The sequence below is a fragment of the Hyaena hyaena genome, unplaced genomic scaffold, assembly GCF_003009895.1.
Source record: "Hyaena hyaena isolate Hyena2069 unplaced genomic scaffold, ASM300989v1 scaffold_862, whole genome shotgun sequence".
Taxonomy (NCBI): Eukaryota; Metazoa; Chordata; class Mammalia; order Carnivora; family Hyaenidae; genus Hyaena; species Hyaena hyaena.
In genome coordinates this window covers 212,601-233,330 of record NW_024081494.1, presented here as the reverse complement: position 1 = coordinate 233,330, position 20,730 = coordinate 212,601, and the positions used below count along the sequence as shown (strand labels likewise).

Sequence of the window (20,730 nt, the reverse complement as noted above, 5' to 3'; positions counted from 1 at the left end):
GCTAGTCCTTGTTTATTTAACAAATGTGATTAGGTGCTCACTAACTGCCACAGAACTGTGACTGAGAGTAGGATTACAACTAGACCAGTAAAACCTATTCTGTTCTCATGAAGCTTACAGTGCACTGGGAACCACATACAAAAGCAGCTATAATTTACTGGGTAAGTACTAAAATGGGGAGAAATATGAGCGTAACGGGTAAGTGATGAGATACTCAACCCAGCAGTGGTTAGGAAAGGCTCCGTGCAAAAACTGACATCCAAGACAAGACTTCAAGAACAGCAGGAGCTGGAGGGCGGGATGGGGTGGGTTGTGGGTGTGTGTGAGGCAGGAGTGGATGGTGTGGGGAAAGATGACATTCTAGGCAGAGGGAATGCCATCTGCCAAGTCCCAGAGGCATGGTAACTTGGGAACTACATGGCTGGAATCTTAAGCATGATTTTAAATGGGAGAGTAAGAAGACAGGTTAGGAAAAGCCCTGTGGCTGCACAATGGAGGAATGAATTGGAGACGGGCAAGATGCATGTGGGGAGATCCAGTGCTGCTAAGTCTACACACACTCAGGTTATGCAGTGAATCCCAGAGGGAAACGAAAAGAGGATTTAAAAGAGTACTCCTTTCAATTCTGATTGGAGAGGTCACACCTAGGTTTCCTAGAAGATGTGGCAGAGCCAGGTCTCATACGATAGGAAGGGATATACAGTAGCATCTGGCTACCACTGGAGCAAGTGTGACTAAACTAGAACTCTAAATTCTGAAAGTAAGGTAGGGGAAACCTGTTTAAAAGATTCTTAGAAAGTTCTCACTTAAACCTGCTTTTGGTGAAAACTACTCCTTCAGTGTTAGTGCCCTAGAGGGCTTTTTCATCAGCCTTCTTTACACTTTTATATAATTTCCCACACAGATTGAGAATCTAAACTCCTGTACACACATCATGCTCATCTTAAAATCCATCACTCCAGCTCAGACCTCTCTCCTGGTCTTCTTATTCACCTTCACATTAGGATCTTCACCCAAGGTTCCCCAAACACCTCAAAGTCACAGTTCCTCTCTATTTAATTCTTGCTATATTTTTGCATTCTATAAAATAACATACAGCAGGTCAAGAAAATGTTAGTCTGGTGAGTGACCATTTGGATATCGTCTACTTTGAAATGCCTGTTCAAGTTTGGTGCCAGTTTTTCTACCAGGTAGTCTGTTGACTACCTCATAGCTTGTGTTAAGTATTCTATTAGTGTTAATGTCATTGGGTATGTCTCTCACCACATTAGGAAGGTATTCTCTCTTTCTTCTTTGTAAGCCTGACATCATGCACAATACTGACACAAAGTGTGTCAAAATCGCTAAGAACAAAATATTCACAAAATAATGCTAATAAAAATTCATAAATAAATGCAAGATTATGAAATGTGAAAAAAAGAGTACTCTTAAAACTGAGAGAGAAATAGGCAGAAAGTTGGCTTGTTCAGAAGAACTATAATAAGTTCACAGATGACAGAATCCAGGAAAGTATACTTATAATCACATGTACAAAAGACTATTCCTTAAAATTACATGATTATCAGAAGTAACAATGTCATTTGACTTTCAGGAAATTATTTTCAGGCTATATTTTATAATTAACACCTATAAATTATTTCAAATTGAGTTTTACATAGTAAGTTCTTTTTCAAAACTATCCCTATATATAAATTTATACCCTGCAAAATAGAATGCACTTCACCATAGCAACAGTTCTATATCAACTCCTACTCAAGTTAGAAAAAGCATATGTAAAAGAAATGAATATTCTGGAATATTCTAAAGTGCCTACTGGAAAAAAATCACGCCATGTATTTTGTAAAAATTTATACATAAAAATTTAATGTTTCCTTAAAACATTCTTGTAATTAGGCAAAAGGCTACTCCAGTTTCTCAAATCTTGCTTTATTAAACAGTATAATACATTTTTTTAAAGAATGTGAAAGAGAAAAGAAGAATGAAAAAGGAATAAAGTACTAAAAAAAATCAGTGTCGAGGATAACATACTTGGGACTGAGCTGGAGTTTGCTGCCATGCTGGGGGATGGGGACAGTAACAGGAAATAGTGTTTAAGTGATTTATAAGTAAAATATAAACCAAGGTATTAAATGTTATAACTAAACTACTTTCTCAAGAAAAGCTATACCCTCACTGGTATTATGGGAATTGAAAAAGAAATTCTTATGATCTGTCTTCTTATAAAAGTCAATAAAACATCAGTATGTATTAACTTGGCTTGATAAATTAAGTAATTTACAAATTGTCAAAGGAGAACAAACAAGTTTATAGACTTTGTGGATCAGATGATACACTACCAACAAGTCTGTGTGTTAATATCAAAATGTAATATTAAGCCTAATGTAATTCAAAGCATTTCCTTTCACTTACCACACTTGGGGCCAGACAAATTTACCATATGCACATCTTTGTAACCCTTGCTCACAGCCCAAGAGGGAATACTCTGCTATATTCCCAACTCCCTTGCTGTTCTGGGCTTCCTTCCTTTGACCTAATTTCTTTCTGCTCTGCTACATTCCAATTTTCCCAGCGAACTCTGAAAAATTCCCAAGCCCTTCTGCGGTTCTAACCTTCGTGCTTAATACTTCCTGACAACAGGCTTAAACTGAAACCTGGCTGTTGTTCACTTCATCTGGAGGCTGCGCTTTCTGCCACATCCTACCACACACATCTCAGAGTTCAGAGGTTCTCCCTTATGTGTTCTTATGTCTTTCTCTAGAACTTTATCACTTCTGCTTGTCCTCACTGCAGGCATCTACAAACTTCCTTGTCACCAGACTCCATCCTTTGGAAGCTCTGGCACCTGGATCACCTTTGGCTTCCCCTCCGAATGCTGCTGTTTTCTTAGATGATTTCAACATTCATGTGGGTGACTTTTTCCCAAACTCTGTTCCTTGACTGCATCTCCAAAAATCTCCACCTCTGCTACCCACCTTCCATGGCTAAACCTAGGGGTTGCTATCTCCCAGAAGAGCACCATCTCTGAAATCTTAAAGTCAGGCATTTCATTCCCTGATACAACCTCTCTCACTGAACATACTAATTCTCTGATCTTATCACCAGATTATTTTACTCTAAGCTGACCAAGACTCTCACTGCGACCAAACTGTAGTCAGGCTCCACTGGGCCTCAAACCTGGCCTCTAAAAACCACACACTTTCAGCACAAATGATTTTGTTTAGTTACCCCACTAAGATACCAGAATAAACACTAGCATAGTTTCTTGCCACTCTCAAGGCCATGTTGTTAGGATGACCCAAATCCCCTTAAAGTTCCTACCTGAGAAAGTACAAGACTCCCAGGAGAATTTACTACTTCTTCCAGCCAAAAGCTGATGACAGGCCGAGAGAGAGGCCCCTGAACCTCCTCTGAGAGCAATTACTTCACAAAGCTTACAGTTAGAAATCCATCCCCTGCCCCCTTTGAGATGTAAATCTCCTACTACCTAGAAATGTCTTCTCAAGGTAAGTCATTTCTTTGAAATGAAAACATTCAAGAAGACAACTCTCCCTTTCTTTCCACTCCCTGTCTGAGGGCATAAGCTCCAGGTGCCAGTTAGAAATCCAGATAGGTTTCACATTAACCAATCCTCTTCCCTGCTTTTTCTAATTTCTACTCCCTTGAATCTGCAGAACACCCCCTCCACTACCCACCCCATCCGTCTCTCCTTGTCCCTCACTCTCCCTTTAAAACACGCAGTCACCTCTGTACAAACTAAAGTTGAGTTCAGTCCACACTGGCCTCTTTTCCTTATTGCAATCACATTACTGAATAAAATCTACCCTTACCACTTTAATTAGTGTATGGCTTTATCTTTGACAGTATAACTCTATTTCACATACACACACACACACACACACACACACACACACAGGCCCAGGCACACATGCACACCCTCTCTCCCACAAGTCTGCTTTTTTCCACAGTTTCACTCTCTTGCCAGTATTCTCAATCCTTCAGGAAAAAATTCAAAATTTCCTAATATGGCATGCAAGCAAACTGGCCTCTTCTTATTTCTGAACGCTTCTTTCTTCACACTCTATGCTCCACATTACTCAACATCTTTCACTTCCCTGAACTCACCCGGCTCTGCCTCACTCCCAGCCTCTGCCATGTTGGTTCCCTGACCTCATACACTCCCCTCTACTTCCCTGGCCTACACTGACTCCCTCTTCAGTTAGTATCTCGTCCCAGGGAAACCTTCCTCAATGTTCCCCATACAGTAAGTTAGGCTGACCTGCTACATGCTCCTGGGACAAACTGGTTTCCTAGATCATCTATTACAATCGCAGGATAACCTTCCGGATTGACCACAAGCTCCCTTAAGGCAGTGTGTATTTCTGTCTTACTTACCATTCTCCGTCCTAATACTTGCTTCACTACCTGAAGCTAAAAAGGAATGCAGTAAGTATGTGTTAAATGAATAAATCTTTAGGATCATTAATGATCTGTGAGAGAACACTAGCCCATATGACAAAAGTTCCCATCACTGACATGAGCTGAAACATCTCTAATTCTTCCACAGAACATTTTAAAATGGTGAAACACAGGTCAAAGCATATAATATAAACACTAACAGAAATTTGCAAAACCATGTTATTAATTCCACTCTATTAGAGGATTTAGGTATTCATAAATGAAAAATATTTTAGGAGTTACCTAAGATAACTACTTATCACTAACCCTTTAGGTGCTAAATCTCTCCACTTAAGGATAATCTTTCATTGCAAATGACACCAATTCCATATTTGGTGATGAATATAAAACAAGAGCCCAAGATTACTACACATAATACTGAAAAACAGTTAAAATCTGGGTAAATGAGAAAAATATTTATTTTGTATTTAAAGTTTGGATCCGTTCACAGCAGCACTCTCAACAATAGCTAAAACATGGAAAGAGCCTAAGTGTCCATCAATGGACGAACGGATCAAGAAGATGTGGTTTATCTATACCATGGAATACTACATGGCAATGAGAAAGAGTGAAATCTGGCCATGTGTAGCAACATGGATGGACCTTGAGGGTGTTATGCTGAGTGAAATAAGTCAGGCAGAGAAGGACAAATATCACGTTTGCACGTATAGGAGGTTAGGAGGAACTTAACTGAGGACGATGGGGGAGAAGAAGGGGGGAAATGGTGGGGGAAAGGGAGAGAGGCAAACCATGAGAGACTCTTGAATGCTGAAAAACAAACTGAAGATTGATGGATGTGGGGGGGAGGAGGGGATGGGCATGGAGGAGGGCACTTGTGGGATGAGCACTGGGTGTTATATGGAAACCAATTTGACAATAAACTATCTGTAAAAAATAAATAAAAATAAATAAAGTTTGGATCCATGTTATCATCTTTTGCATATTTACTGGCATCCCATGGTACTTACTGATAAATTTGTACTGTTGGGAACATATTGATCCTGTTCTCCCAGTAACACGTCAATCACAGGGTGCCGGCCATTTTTAATCATGATCTTCCTTTCTTCTTGTAGCGTTGGTCTGCAAAAAGAAGTATGTTTCTGTTTACTAGGCATGGAAACTGCCTTCTAAAAACAATCTCTAAGTTCTAGCTTACAAAATAGACTAAGAACATACATCCAGACTAAGGCTTTGAGTATTAAACTTAAATTTTAATTATAAGAATTGGGGGGAAAATTATTATAGTAGTGTTTGAAGCACAAACTTTAGCAGAGTCCTACAGTAGCTCTACTGCTGATGTCTATAATATCTTTTTTATTTTACTACTATTCTCTAAGACCAATGTTTTCATTACTAAAAGTTACAGTTCAGATTAATGCTATTTAAATCATTTTCATTAATAAGCATAGTAAAGGCTATCAATGGAAATTATTCCCAGATTTAATTATTACATTAATAGAAATAATATTATGTGTTGGACTTGAGAGACCTTCATTTTTTATATTCTGTTTAACTGAAACATCTTTCTAGGGTCTTTGGTATCTTTCACTTTTTTTGACATAAAATTTTTTTTTTTTGCCTTGTTGGTCTTTTTAAACTTTCACATTTCTGTTTTTATCTATAGCTTCATCTATTTATCAAAGCCCCCATGAGCACTGCCCTACTCTTATTCTCCTTCCCAGAGATCACCACTGAGATCAGTGTAGTATATATCCTTCCGAAAACCTAAACCCTATTTAGGTTTTTATACACTCATTGCACTGGTTTGTGGTTTCTTTAAAATAATGCAGAACTCAGGATCACACTGTAATGTATCTTCCTACAACTACATTGTCTCCTTTAACACTCTATACACACTAAAACAACAGGTCTTACCATTTACCAATGGACTCATATATTTTTTAATACTTTCAAGTCACTTTACAAATTATTTGCAAAAGGGGCAGTTCAGGGGTAGTAAAAACAAAGCAAAATGAAACAGAACCTCATGACAATTTTAGTAAGAATTTAAACAGAGCAAATCTCAAACTTTCATTCCATATTTTCCTGGTCATAAAGGCATATATACTTGGAATGGGCAATACACTCTCTCAATGTAATTAACTGTCACCAACCAACATTCATGCACCTAGGACAACAGTCATTCATAAATACTAATTCTTGATTTCAATACATTTCTAAAACATTCTGGCTTATCATTATTTTTCATTCTTCTCCAACTTGCATGGACAAAAATGCACTACTTGAATTTTTGCAATCTTTTAAAGCTTATAATTTTGTTGAGGAGAAGCCAGCCATTTTCTTTGCTCCACAACCGTAACACATTTTCAGTTTTATATTTATAAAATATCAAATCAGAGTAATCACTCACATCGGCATTTTTATTTCACATCACCTATTTTCTTTCTTTTTTGCTTAAAAACACAGAATTTATTAAGTGTACATAGGATTCACTGGTTGAATAAATTCCACAATGTATGTAGATTACATACTGAAATGCTACTTTTTTTTTTGTTCTAAATCATCCCTTTATTTATTTTTTAAAAAGTTTATTGTCAAGTTGTTTCCATATAACACCTAGTGCTCATCCCCACAAGTGCCCTCCTCCATGCCCATCATCCCCTTTCCCCCTCCCCCACCCCCATCTGCCCTCAGTTTGTTCTCGGCATTCAAGAGTCTCTCATGGTTTGCCTCTCTCCCTCTTCCCATTTCCTCTCTTCTTCTCCCCCATGGTCCTCTGTTAAGTTCCTCCTAATCCTCCTATACGTGCAAACATATGGTGTCTGTCCTTCTCTGCCTGACTTATTTCTTTCGATCTTCTGCCTTCAGCACCTGTCCAGGTACAAACAGTACCAAGTAAACTTTAGGGCACAAACATCATAAAAGAGAAAGAAACTACTACCTGTCCTCTTAGCAAAACAGTATGGTTCAGGTTCTTATCACAAACTATTGCATGATGTGTGCTACCTATGGAGTAACTAACTCGAAAAGAACACATTTCACTCTGCTCTGCCCTTAGAAAAATATATTTGTGCAATGATTCTTGAGTCTGGGAAAATTCATCCAGGATACTGTCATCTGAATACTCATAATCTGAGACTGTGTTTATACAAGAAATTTCATTATCATCATTAGAATCTAGAGCACTATCTTTCTCTTCACATTCATCTTTTGATTAATAATTGTGAAATGTCTTCTTCACTTTTTTCCTCTTTGCTGTTATGGGTGAAAAGAAATTCTGAGTTCTCAACTATGTTCAATGAAAGTCAGAAGCCAACTGCAATGGTGGGATCTCCAGTCTTCTGTAACTTCCTGACAGATAAGGTGGCACTTCAGGCAACACAATTAGAACACTGAAGGACGGTGTGATAGTGAATTCTATCTCACCTCTGCATTATCATTCTCCAGTTTTCTTAGACTTTTTAGTGGAAATAATCAAGAAACAATAATTTCATGTGATTCCTGGGATGATGAAATAGCAAAATGTTCCAGACACAGAAAAAATTAAATCATTAAAGATCCCAAAATACATCTCAGATTTATAAAAGGGTCCAATGAATCCATAGGGTAAATGCAAGACAGAATGAGCTTTATTCTTCTTTTTAAAAAAGCATGGTATTTCTCTTTGTTTCTTTGAAAGACCTTTAAGAAACTCAAAAACTGAAATTAGGTCCAAAGGAACCTGATGGTATGGTATACTGAAGATTTAGGATCATTTTTTGTGATATTTTTAGCATTCTTCTGAAGATGCTGCATAGGTGTGTTAGCTGTTCTCTGTTGTTAAACAATTTAGACTGTCTACATTTTCAGGTATAAACAATACACACACATACATATATATATTACACATACACACACATATATATGTATGTATACACACCATACACACACACACACACGCACACCCACACACCCATTGCTTATGGACAAGTGTTTGTCTAACCTAGAGCAAATTCCTGAAGTATGCTTTCTGAGTCATAGGATATGCAGACTTTTTATTTGAATATATAGAAATATCTGTATCAGATGCCTGCATGGCTCAGTCAGTTAAGCTCCGGATTCTTCATTTCAGCCCAGGTCATGATCTCATGGTTCTTGAGATCAAGCCTCTCATCGGGCTTTGTGCTGACTGCACAGAGCGTGCTTGGGATTCTCTTTTTCCCTCTCTCTCTTCCCTTCCCCCGCTTGCTCGTTGGTGCACACAGGTGTGCACTTTCTCTCTTTCAAATAAGTAAACATTAAAAAAAAGAAAAACAAGTATCTGTATCAGTTTATCTTCCCACCAGCAGGATATGATGGTTGACTTGTTTTTTCACAACTTCACCTAAGGGAGGTATTACCAAATTTTCTAATTTCTGACAATGTGTTGGGTGAACAGTGTCCTCATATTGTGTTCACTTGCATTCACTGATTTTTAAGTTCTTTGACTCAGAACTTTAACATATAAACACATTTCTGAACTTAACTCATAATTCTAAGATATAGTACCTTCCTAAATATGTAAATCCTTTGCCTAAAATATATCTGGCTAACAAAACCCCAAGTATGTACCCTCACATTTCTCAAAGAAAGTAACTACAGTATCTTCTGAGTAAACAATTTAAAATTATCCTTTGGAAAGAGACATTTAAAATGGCAAGAAAAGGACATTTTTTGGATTTCAAAGTATAATTCTAAAGATAGGATTTTTACCTAGATGCATTACAAATTTACAACTTAAAAAATGAAAGCATCTGTAAGTAATATCATTTTTAAAATAAAATCCTAGGTGCTCTGCCAAGTGAAATCAATGGATCATTATTTATGACACGGATATGATTTCTGAGGAAGGTTTTCACTTTAGAATAAAATTTTGAGTGATTTGTTCTGCTCTAAAATCTACACTGACTTACTCTGTCACTATCAAAATTATATAATGACAAAACACTTCCCGGCAGAATGAGAAGCAAATGATAATTTGGAGAGATGAGGCAATACACTAGATTAGGATAGTTAGAGCAAGAAGGATATGAAAAACATGTTGATGACATGGCATTTAAGAAGAACTGAGGAAATCTGGATGCTGCCTTGAAAGAATGAAACATTATACTTGAACATATTTATTTTATATTTTTGAAACTGGATCTTTCTCCTTTAAATGTCTCAGGGAATATCCAAAATACAAATTGGATAGAAAGACTAGAATAAGAACTTTTGCCTCAAGGTTATGCTAGAGTGAACAAATGTCCTAAGAGTGTTTAGAAAGAAAGCATCACGATTACAATGCCAATAATCAATCTGAACTAACAGCAATAGTTCAAAGGCACTAATACCTTTAAGCAAGCTGGAAATCTAAGGGGGAAAAAGGTATAGACTTCAGATACTTAAATACTAGTTTAAAATACGTTTTAGATCAAAATTTCCTATTTCGTGGCTATTTACAATCAATTTTATTTCTGCTAAAAAAAGAGAAAGTTGATTATATTATTTAGTGTTCCTGGCTTGCTTTTTTTCATTTAAAAATATTCAGATGGAGTTTTCTTTTAGACAATTTTTTTTTACATTTTTAAAAAATGTTTATTTACTTTTGAGAGAGAGAGTGTGTGTGTGTGAATGGGGGGAGTGGCAGAGATAGAGACGGAGACACAGAATCTGAAGCAGGCTGTAGGCTCCGCACTGTCAGCACAGAGCCCGATGTGGGACTCAGACTCACGAACTGCGAGATCATGACCTGCACCAAAGCTGGACCCTTAATCGACTGAACCACCCAGGCACCCCAGTGGACTTTTCTTAATACAAAATACATAGCATCCAGTTTAGAAAGTATTTCAGCATTTGAAATATTTCCTAAACTTATCTTCCTTATAGAATATGTTGTTTGGAACGACATACTGAGGACAAACAGAAAAGTTAGATAAAGTACAGAAGGGGCACCTGGATGGCTCAGTTGGGTTAAGCATCTGACTTCGGCTCAGGTCATGATCTCACGGTTTGTGAGTTCAAGCCCCATGTCGGGCTCTGTGCTGACAGCTCAGAGCCTGGAACCTGCTTCAGATTCTGTGTCTCCCTCTCTCTCTGCCCCTCCCCTGCTCACACTCTCTCTCTCTCAAAAACAAATAAACATTAAAAAAAATTTTTTTTAAAGATAAAGTACAGAAAATAGCTACTTGATGGTACCTAATAACTAACAAGACAGCAAGGAATTACTAAGCCAAGATCTGGGGCAGGACAGAGACCCAGGGGATGTGTTGATTCCTGAGGAAACAGCTGAGGGTGAGTACGAGGAATAGCCTGGCTCTGGACCAAGACACCAATGGGCTGCACACCTGGCATAAGATATACACTGGAAGCAATAATGGCAGCTTTTGAATCTTTGAGTCATCTCAAGCCCAGATAAAATGACAGATTATTTGGACTAAGTGATGCCAGAGTATTTTCAGTGTCTTGAGATGTTTTGTAGAAGCAAATGCGACTCTTTCAGGGAAAATATAACATCGAATTATTTCTATAATGATTCTGCAAATATAATGCTTATAATATAATTAAGACTACCAGACATCAAAAAGATATAAGAACGAAAATGAACAAAAACAACAAGCAAGAGAAACAGGTCCATAAGGACTCCAGGTATTTGAATGATCAGATACAGACTTTAAGATAATGTTGCTTATTACCATGTTCAAAGACACAGATAAGACAGAGAACTAAAAATGATTAAAAAAATAAATTACATGGGCATGAAAGATACTAACACCCCTCATATTTTTATTAAAGACAAATAATTTTTAAAATACTTAATCCTTCTGATTTTTAAAATAAGTATCTTTGAAAAATATTATCTGCTATTTATTAAGTTATTTATCATCTGTCTGATCCTGCTTAGAAATTTAATATAGATTTATTTCACTTAATCTGCACATCTCTTGAGAGGTAGGTATTATGTCAATGAAGAAACTGAGGATCAGAGAGGTTAAGTAACTTGTTTAAGGTCAGCTGTTAAATAACCAACCAAGTATTCAAAACCATGTCTGTCTGATCCAAAGTCTATACTCTGAAAGATATGCCGGAAAAAAGAGTTCAAATTTTACTTATGCAAATCAAGAGATCTCTTGATATATGTACTAGAAGATGCCAAAAAAAGGAGAAGTCCCTAAATGAAAAATCTAGGACCAAACCTGTATATAGTATATACTTAAACTGCTTGTTAAATCTCTGATGAGTCTACAAATTAATCAGAGTTTCATAGTGACATAATAAGGGATGACGTATTTTTACTCCTCAGAGATTTTGCCAAACCTACATTTCAATAAAGAATTCCTGGGGTGCCGGGGTGGCTCAGTCGGTTAAGCATCCGACTCTTAGTTTTGGTTTAGGCCATGATCTCACAGTTAGTAGGGCTGAACCCTGTATTAAGCTCTGTGCAGAACCTGCTTGGGATTCTTTCTCTCCCACTCTCTCAGCACCTGCCCACTCTGTGCATGCACATTCTCTCTCAAAATAAATAAACATAATAAAAAATAAAAGAAATAAAAGAAAAAAGTAACATACAATGTATAATATATAAATGTTTAAGTTTACAAATAGATATATACACACATAGAGATACAAAAATTTAAGTTTAGTATAATATAAACCACATATTCATAGACATGGTTCTTCTGGTCTCACTAGCTGCAGCATCAGCAATAGCAAATGGCAAAAGGCCACTTGAAGACGTATAAGAAGAGATAAGCCAGGCACAAGTATGTTTCAGTGGGAAGAGCTTTGCCTGAACACACACTAAATGCATAGGTTGTAGCCGATCCTCTACTTAATTCACAAAAAGAATCCTTTAGGAAAAGTTAGCATCATAAACCTTGTGCATCAAGAAAGAAGTCCTACTAAGATCACAGTACATAAAGAAGAAATCAAGTCAATGGAGAGTAGATTCATATTCTCCCAGAACTAGATTCAACTGCAGTAAATTTACAGATCTCACTTTTATGGATGATAAACTGGATAAAACTTTTGAAGCTCTCTGATGTCAGAAGAAATTGGGCAATGAAGAAAAGGCGAAGAGCCTATTTTAAACAAAACTATTGTGCACAAAACTGTTGTGTAGATCATTCCATACATAAATGTACAGCAAAACAAAATGAAACAAAATAGCAAAGTACGGTTTTAATCTAAAACTGGCATAGCCAATTCCTGCAACCCTTCTCTCATAAACAAATAAATAATAAACAAATAAATAAAGGCTTTATAAGAAACAAATAATTTTTAAACATCTATTATGGGTATTACAGTAGGAATAAAGAACATTTAGATGTTAAAAAAAAAGATATTTGGCACAAACTAGAAAGAAACCAAGATATGAAAGACGTATGAAGAGCAAAACATATCTACTCAAACATAATGAACTCTGTATGCCACAAGCACTGACAGGCAGTACCACGTCTATGTTTTCTTTTTACTCCTCAACATAAGGCAGTGATGTAAATATTCCCTTAAATTTCCTTAAGTACATGAAAAATTAGTCTTTGTGCTACAGACTGAATGTCTGTGTCCTCCCCAAAATCCAAATGAAACCTAACATAATGGTATTAGAAGGTGAGGCCTTTGTAAAGTGATTGGCTTATAAAGGCAGAGCCCTCACGAGTGGGCTAGTGCTTTTATGAAACAGATATCTCAGAGAGCCCCCAATAGTGCAATGTTCTCCAGACCCAGAGAGCCGGCAGCACGGAATTCTAGCCTGGGGGAACCACAGGAGGGAGCCAGGGGTGGGACCCAGGCACAGGGCCACCAAAGGGGCAACATGACCTGGAGCTCTGGGGGCCCAATCCTTGCCCAACAAAACTACAGGAACAGAAATGCTGCCCCAGTGGGTCTGGAAGGCAGGATCCCCACCCCAGTGCACCTGGAGGGCAGAGCACTGAGGAAAGATTTGGCTCAAACTTAAGGTTTAAACTTAAGGAAGAACAATCTGAAAGTAATAGAGAGCACTGCCTCAAAATGAATCATACACTGAGTCTCGGCCATATTCGATTTAGATGGTATTTATAATTATAAAATGAAACATATTACAAAGTGTTCAAGTCAGAGCTAACAAATGAAAGGATTATGCCTTTAAAAAACTGTCACGGGGGGCGCCTGGGTGGCTTAGTCGGTTAAGCGTCTGACTTTCGCTTAGGTCATGATCTCGCGGTTCGTGGGTTCGAGCCCCGCGTCGGGCTCTGTGCTGACTGCCAGCTCAGAGCCTGGAGCCTGCTTCAGTCTGTGACTCCCTCTCTCTCTGACCCTCCCCTCCTCACGCTGTCTCTCTCTCTCTCTCTCTCCTAGAAAAAAATAAAACATTAAAAAACAAAACAAAACACACACACACACAAAAAAATGTCACGGGGGGGGGGCGCCTGGGTGGCTCAGTCGGTTAAGCCTCCAACCTTGGCTCAGGTCATGATCTCACGGTTTGTGGGTTCGAACCCCGCATGGGCTCTGTGCTGACAGCTCGGAGCCTGGAGCCTGCTTCGGATTTTGTGTCTCCCTCTCTCTCTGACCCTCCCCTGATCACGCTGTCTCTCTCTCAGAAATAAATAAAACATTTAAAAATTAAAAAGAAAAAATGTCACCAGGGCACCTGGGTGGCTCAGTCGGTTAAGCGTCTGACTTTGGATCAGGTCATGATCTTGCGGTTAGTGAGTTCGGCTCCGTGGCAGGCTCTGTGCTGACAGCTCAGAGCCTGGAGCCCACTTCGGATTCTGTGTCTTCCTCTCCCTCTCTGCCCCTCCCCTACTCACACTCTGCCTCTCTCTGTCTCTCAAAAATGAATAAACATTAAACAATTTTTTTTATTAAATGTCACCCACATAAACTTAAAAACTGAAATATGTGACATTCACCTCTGGAGTTACATCTGGTTTCACTGTACTAAATGACAGAGCAAGCAAGAAAGGAATGTGTTTGTTTTAAATCAAGCTATATGTGTTGATATTCAGCTTTACAAAGAGTCCAAAATATCTGAATATTTTAATAATGTATAATAAAAATACTAAAATTAATGAAATAATGCCATCTGATCTAAAGCACTGAAAAGGGGAGGGGGGGAGTGTTAAAAAAAATACATTACCTGCAGTAATTTTCTTGCTTAGCGACCTTGGCCAGGGAGAAAATGCAGTCAACAGTTGCTAGGTGATGTACTGCTTTACACAAGGAGTGATAGTGTTCACTGAAATCCCTACAAAAGCAACAACAACAAAAAGATGAGCACATTGATTTCGTCAAGCTATAAAAGCTATAGAATACGTAATCACTTTATTAGCTAACATGAGCATAAGCAAAATAACCAGGGATACCTAAGAAACATGGAAATTATACTGAAATGCTTTTCAGTTTAACATGATAACTTGATTACAGAGGCTTCTTTTGTTTCATTTGGATAGAACTACATATATTTAAAATAGCTTGTATGAAAAGATGTCTACTAGTAACACCACACTACACATTTCATTTGACCATGACAAGTCAACGTAGATATAACACAAATGTAGTGATCATTTTCATTCGGCTTAAATAACATGAACTATCCAGATGGTCAGCCTTTGTGCTTCTCCTTGATAGCATCATCCAAACTAGGATTAACAGTTTCAATATCCTTCTCTCACACTGAATCGGAAGCTTCTCGCTGGTACAGTCCATGCTTGCCTGATTTGCCTATCATTATCAAGCCCTAACATAGAGCCCCTAACTTTGGTATACAGTAGACGTTATAATACATCTTGTTAAGGCAAGCAAAAAAGTATTTTTTTTTTCAGTGATCTTCAGTTATCTTCTTAAAATGCATATATAAATTAAATTTTAGATTTATTTTTAAAAAGATTTTATTTTTAAAAAGATTATTGCCTCAAATCTTTGGCAAATTAAATAGCTGGTGATTAAAAGCTTAAAACATTTTTATTGAAATATATACTTAAAAAATAGGATTTGCGAGTACATTCTTTCTATTTTTTTTTACCTAAAGTATTCTATTATCTACTATCACAGGTATACTTTACAACCTTTCAAAGAAGACTCCCCCCCAAAATGAGAGTATTATGCTGAATGCTTCTCTTAAAAAATATTTCTCCGTTGTACTATGTTTCAGAAACTTTAAGATGTAATCTGTCTGCTTCTTAAATCCAAAGTTTTAGAGTACTCCCTGGCTTGAAAAGGATATTGAGATTAAGCTACTAGGTGATCAGTTATTCCTATATTATCACTATATTGATTTTTTAGAATCTGTAATGATTTTTCAAGTAATATTATAAAGGTATTCCATGTAAATGACTTTTCCAACCAGAAGCAACATTTTAAGTATCCAGTTTTATTTTTGTGTTAACTTTATGAAGTGAAAAATACATTTACAGTATATTTTATACCTCTTTGTCTGAACAGAGTATAATAAATATAATTTGCCTATTGCTCACTGAATTAATGTTCATTAAAACAAGCAAGAATTCCACTAACAGCGTTAAGAGTCTGTGCAAAATCCCAAGCACAAAAGAGACTGGACACTGGTATCAGAAAGATAATGTTCTGTTTTCACCTTATGCTTTTTTTTTTAACATTTGTTTATTTTTGAAATGGAGAGAGATAGAGAGAGAATGTGTGAGTGGGGTACAGGCAGAGAGAGGGAGACACAGAATGTGAAGCAGGCTCCAGGTCTGAACTGTCAGCACAGAACCTGACGTGGGGCTGAAACTCGTGAACCACGAGATCATGACCTGAGCTGAAGTCAAGATGCTCAACCTACTGAGCCACTCAGGTGCCCGCTGTTTTCACCTTAAAAGCTCAGGTCAAGATCTCATAGTCCTCAGTTTGAGCCCCACATCGGGCTCTGCACTGCTTGTTTAGGATTCTCTCTTCTTCACTCTCTGCCCCTCTCCTACTCACGTCGTCTATGTCTTTCTCAAAATAAATAAATAGACTTAAAAAAAATGACTCGGTTTTGAAGATGCAACATGCCACATGCATCAAATATTCCTGAGTGACTACTCAGTGATCATGCCTTCTCATTCCTGGTCTAACTTCAATTTCAAATCTAACACTGGTTTATCTCTTGAGCTGTGTCCTATTCTGTCCCTGTTCTAATCACTGACCCATCTGGTCTTCCTATCTTGGCATTCTCTGTTTTGCCAGTGAGCAGCCACATTTTACGTTTCTGCTCTTACCTCTCTCGATGTGAATATCAAAATATCTTTGGTATTAAACCTCATTTTTTTCATACTCTCTCCTTCCCAGGTCTTGTCCAGGCCACCAAGACCCTAATTTAATTTGCTACTATCTAGGAGACATCGGTTGAGGAGGGTAACTGTTCCTGATGATATTCTAGTTTCTGGAATTGAAATGAGTGACACAACTCTCAGTGGGTACCATTTCAGTTAAAAGAAAAAGAAAAAAGAAAGAAAAGGCAGAGAGAGATAAGGGAATTATTCTGATATAGCCAATAATGTTCTTTCTCATGTCAACTATATATATAAAATATGTGAATTAAATTTTTAGAAAGTGTCATAAACCTTTAATATCACCATTGTAACTCTTACAAAGTCTTGTTTGACTTCTTGATCTTTCTCCATTTGCTACACTTTCCCAAATTTCAAAGAGATTATCCATACCTAGAAAATGACAAGCTAAAAAACGGGGAATTCAAATAATAATCTGATAGACTAGGATTACATCATAACATGAAATTTTATCACTAAGCCACCAACCAACTTAAGAATGAAGCCATTAATTTCTGGTCAAAGGATATTGTTAGGTCTATAGGAAAAAGATTTAAGGCACTTGGGTTCTAAAGCTGTTATGACAGTTTACCATCAGATGTTGCCCAATGCCATCTGAAGTTAACAAAAAGAAAGTATTTTATTTTTTATTTACAAATTTATTTCTAAAATATTTAACTACTTTATAGGAAACATTAAAACTTATTTTTTTTAAAATCTGCGATCGAGATTATTCAACATCCACAGCCCATCTTCTGGAATACAGAAGAAGAGACTCATTTTTTTAGAGACGTTTCCATTTACTTTTGAAAGAAGTTTCTTTCAGCCTTGATTTCTTGCAATATTTTGATCAAAAGTAGTATGACTAATGCGTAATGGTTAATATCTCAAAAGAGACATACATGTGTATAGCTGGTATTCAATCCTCTGTCAGGTTCACTGAGGTTAATCATTTTTTAAAATGACATCATATTCACACCACCTGGCACCTTAATAAATACTGTGCTTAACAATGTTGTTCTCAAATGAGGGCTCTAGCTGCAAAAGCTATAGCTAAAATTCAACCAATATTCTTTTTTTTAGATAAGAGCATTAATGTATTTTTCTTATTTTGAAAGTAATGTAAGTACACTAAAGATACTTTCGGTATCCTGTCTTTGCAAAGTAAATTAAAATCTCCAGTAATCTCACCTTGCAGAAATAATCAGTTAGTATTTGAGGATATATATGAAGACATTTCTCCAAAAAAGATACATAAATGGTCAATAAGCATAATGATAACATAACAGTGGCAAATATATATTTAATCTTTTAAGATAAAAGGTTTGTATGCTGTGAATGTATGTGAATTTACACATTACTGTTTTGCATCCTTTCTTCACTTAGCAATGCAGCATGAATATCGTATTCTTCTGTGATATAGTATTTAATGTCAGCTTACTCATGGCAATTCTCAAAGTAGTGCTATGATGAAAGTAGAATTTGCCAGGGTTAATTTGGTAGAAGGGCCCAGGCAGAGGGCTGAAACAGTAAGAACGGTATGCAGAAATGGTGGAGTGTTATAAGGGAACAAGGGAAGGGACAAATCAAAGAGACATTTCAAAGGCAAAAAAGACAAACAGGAATCTGATAACAGACAGAGGGACAAAAAGGAAGGCAGAATCAAGGATAATGCCAAAGTGTTCGCCCTGGGAGATCTGAACTTCCTTTAGTCTAGAATATTAACAATGAGAACATAAACCTGATCTGTAAAACTGTGTATACTATGAATAGAGTAAATATGTATCACCTCACCAAATTGCAGGATCCTAGAATGTGGTCCCTGAAGCCTGGAAGGAGTCTAATTTTCATGTCTCAGTGATAACTGTAAGGGGAAAACCAGGAGAACTAGAGATTCAAAGGCCCTGAAAACCCTTAAAATGGGACACTGAAAGTGAAGTGGAAAAGGAAATGAATACACCACTAAGTTTCTATCCCTGGGTCCACGACAAGGAGTCAAGATAACCTCAGGAGATTCAGGACAAGTAAAGTGGAATATCTTTCTGATGCTATTAATTCAAGACTCCTCTGGGCAAATATCTACCTTTTAAAAACTGTCAAGTAGTATTTTTTGTTTACTTGCCAGACTGGTTACTTAGCTCCCTGGAGAATCTCACTGAATATTTACTGTTAAAGGTTTTAAAGAGAAAGACTACCAAAGAGATCTCTGTTTAGAGTGATGCCTATGGATTCACCACAGGCAGTCTCGACAAACTGATGGTAGAGGGTACAATCTATACCACCAGACACTCTACACTGAATCTCAGCTCCAACCAATGTAGGCAACTTACTCCTGATTTCTGATTCTCAGCTGATCTACTTGTAAATTGGGGGTAATAATATTTCACTCAAAGATATCGTCTGAGGAATAATAAAGTGCTTAGATGAGTGGCTCATGGCTGTGGACTCATGAAGGTCAATGGTATGCCTTCTTTCCCAACTCCAGTCTGGCAGCAGCTTGAACTTAGCTCCAGTGGGAGTGTTTACATTACAGAAATCAGCAAGCACCACAAATACTACTATTCTTCCAGAGAGCTGTCTGTTTATCACTTATTTACCAGCACACCATGGAATTAACCCTGTCCACATGAACAGATGGCTATTAATAAATCCATATATAAAACATTTCTTTGAGGCAATGGCAAGGGCAATTCAAAAGAAAATCTCATAAAAAACAAAAAATGTGTGAGATTATTCTAGATTCAACTATAAAAGAAACATAGTAACAAAATGCAACATGTGAAAGTTGATTTGAGCTTTCATTTAAAAATCGGGGAGGGGGTACAGAATTAAAGAAACTCAATATTCTTTAAATTAATATCAATTTTTTAGATGTGATAATGGTATTAAGATTATAGAGTAGAATGTTCTTAGCTTTAGATGTATGCTTAATTAAGGATTTTGGGGGGGGTGAAGTGTTAGAATGTCTAAAATGTATTTTCAAATGGTTTAGAAAAAAAAGCATATGAGAGATATAAAACAAATGTGGCAAAATGTTAACATTTGACAAATGTAGGTGTATTAGTGTTCATTTCAACTTTCCCAGATTTAAAATTCTTTAAAATAAAAAGTTGGAAAATACATATGATGTAAAAAAAGAAAAATTAAATGGAGAGAATAAACATGGAACAACTAAACTCTACTTGTCCAACTCCGAAAATATTAAGCCTTTTTGTAAGAAAAGTACATGATGTCCAAGGTGGAATTTCAAAAAGTGACTCCACCAAACATCCTTAGCAACTAAACGAAGGTAAAGTAACATTCAAGTATATTAGGTCTCTCATTAAGAACTAAGATGAGCTTGCATTTCAATGGATTAAAAATAAAATCAGAGAACACATGTACTCAACTATTTTATGGCAGGTCACAAGCAGTAATCTCTACTTTTCTTTTTGATGGAAAGATTTTCCGGTCTATTTCTCATAGCAAAAAGTCAGATTATATTTTTCATTGTAAACTCACTCTAGAAATTCAAGCCATTCAGCACTGCAGTCAAGGACTAGCTGCTCCCGGAGCTGATTCAGATGTCTGTAATTTTCTACAATGAAAGGAGAGTGAAAGCGGCTCACAGCTTTTGTGCTAGAAGAGGGGAAGAAACATAAATAGGAAATCAAGGTTACTAAGAAACCACTAACACCATCACTTCAGAAAATTAAAGTAGTTATTTATTATTCTCTGATGAACCTTGAAAGCAAATACATGTAAACAGAGAACATTCTTTATTATGGTCCTGAATTCTATTGATTCAAAACATCTCTGTTGTAAATAAAGTACTTGGAGTTCATAGGACTTTGTTCAGGAAGCTCTAAAATGCATTTTAAATTATATCCATATGACAAAGTCAAAGTGTATAGTTTCCATGTCATAAGCAGAAAGCTTTCTTCTTTAAATTACATTAAATGAAAATGCTTGATTAAAAAAAAAATCAAAAGCATCTAAGTCCTGACAAAGCTGGATACACTGATGATGGTCATAATACTCTATGTTTTAAACTTTTCTGTATGGCTACAGTATTTCAGTGAAA

General features: G+C 36.8%; 1 protein-coding gene across 2 annotated transcripts in view; it reads right to left on the bottom strand.

Annotated features, from left to right (window-relative positions):
* Nucleotides 1–20,730, bottom strand: part of MSH3 (mutS homolog 3) — a 179,616-nt gene that overhangs the window by 53,710 nt on the left and 105,176 nt on the right. For both annotated transcript variants that reach the window (XM_039220117.1, XM_039220118.1), the window contains exons 17-19: nucleotides 20,169–20,285; nucleotides 14,537–14,644; nucleotides 5,424–5,535 (exon numbers count right to left, since the gene is read on the bottom strand). In XM_039220117.1, coding sequence (XP_039076048.1) covers nucleotides 5,424–5,535; nucleotides 14,537–14,644; nucleotides 20,169–20,285 — 337 coding nt within the window. The remainder of the gene's footprint in view (nucleotides 1–5,423; nucleotides 5,536–14,536; nucleotides 14,645–20,168; nucleotides 20,286–20,730) is intronic.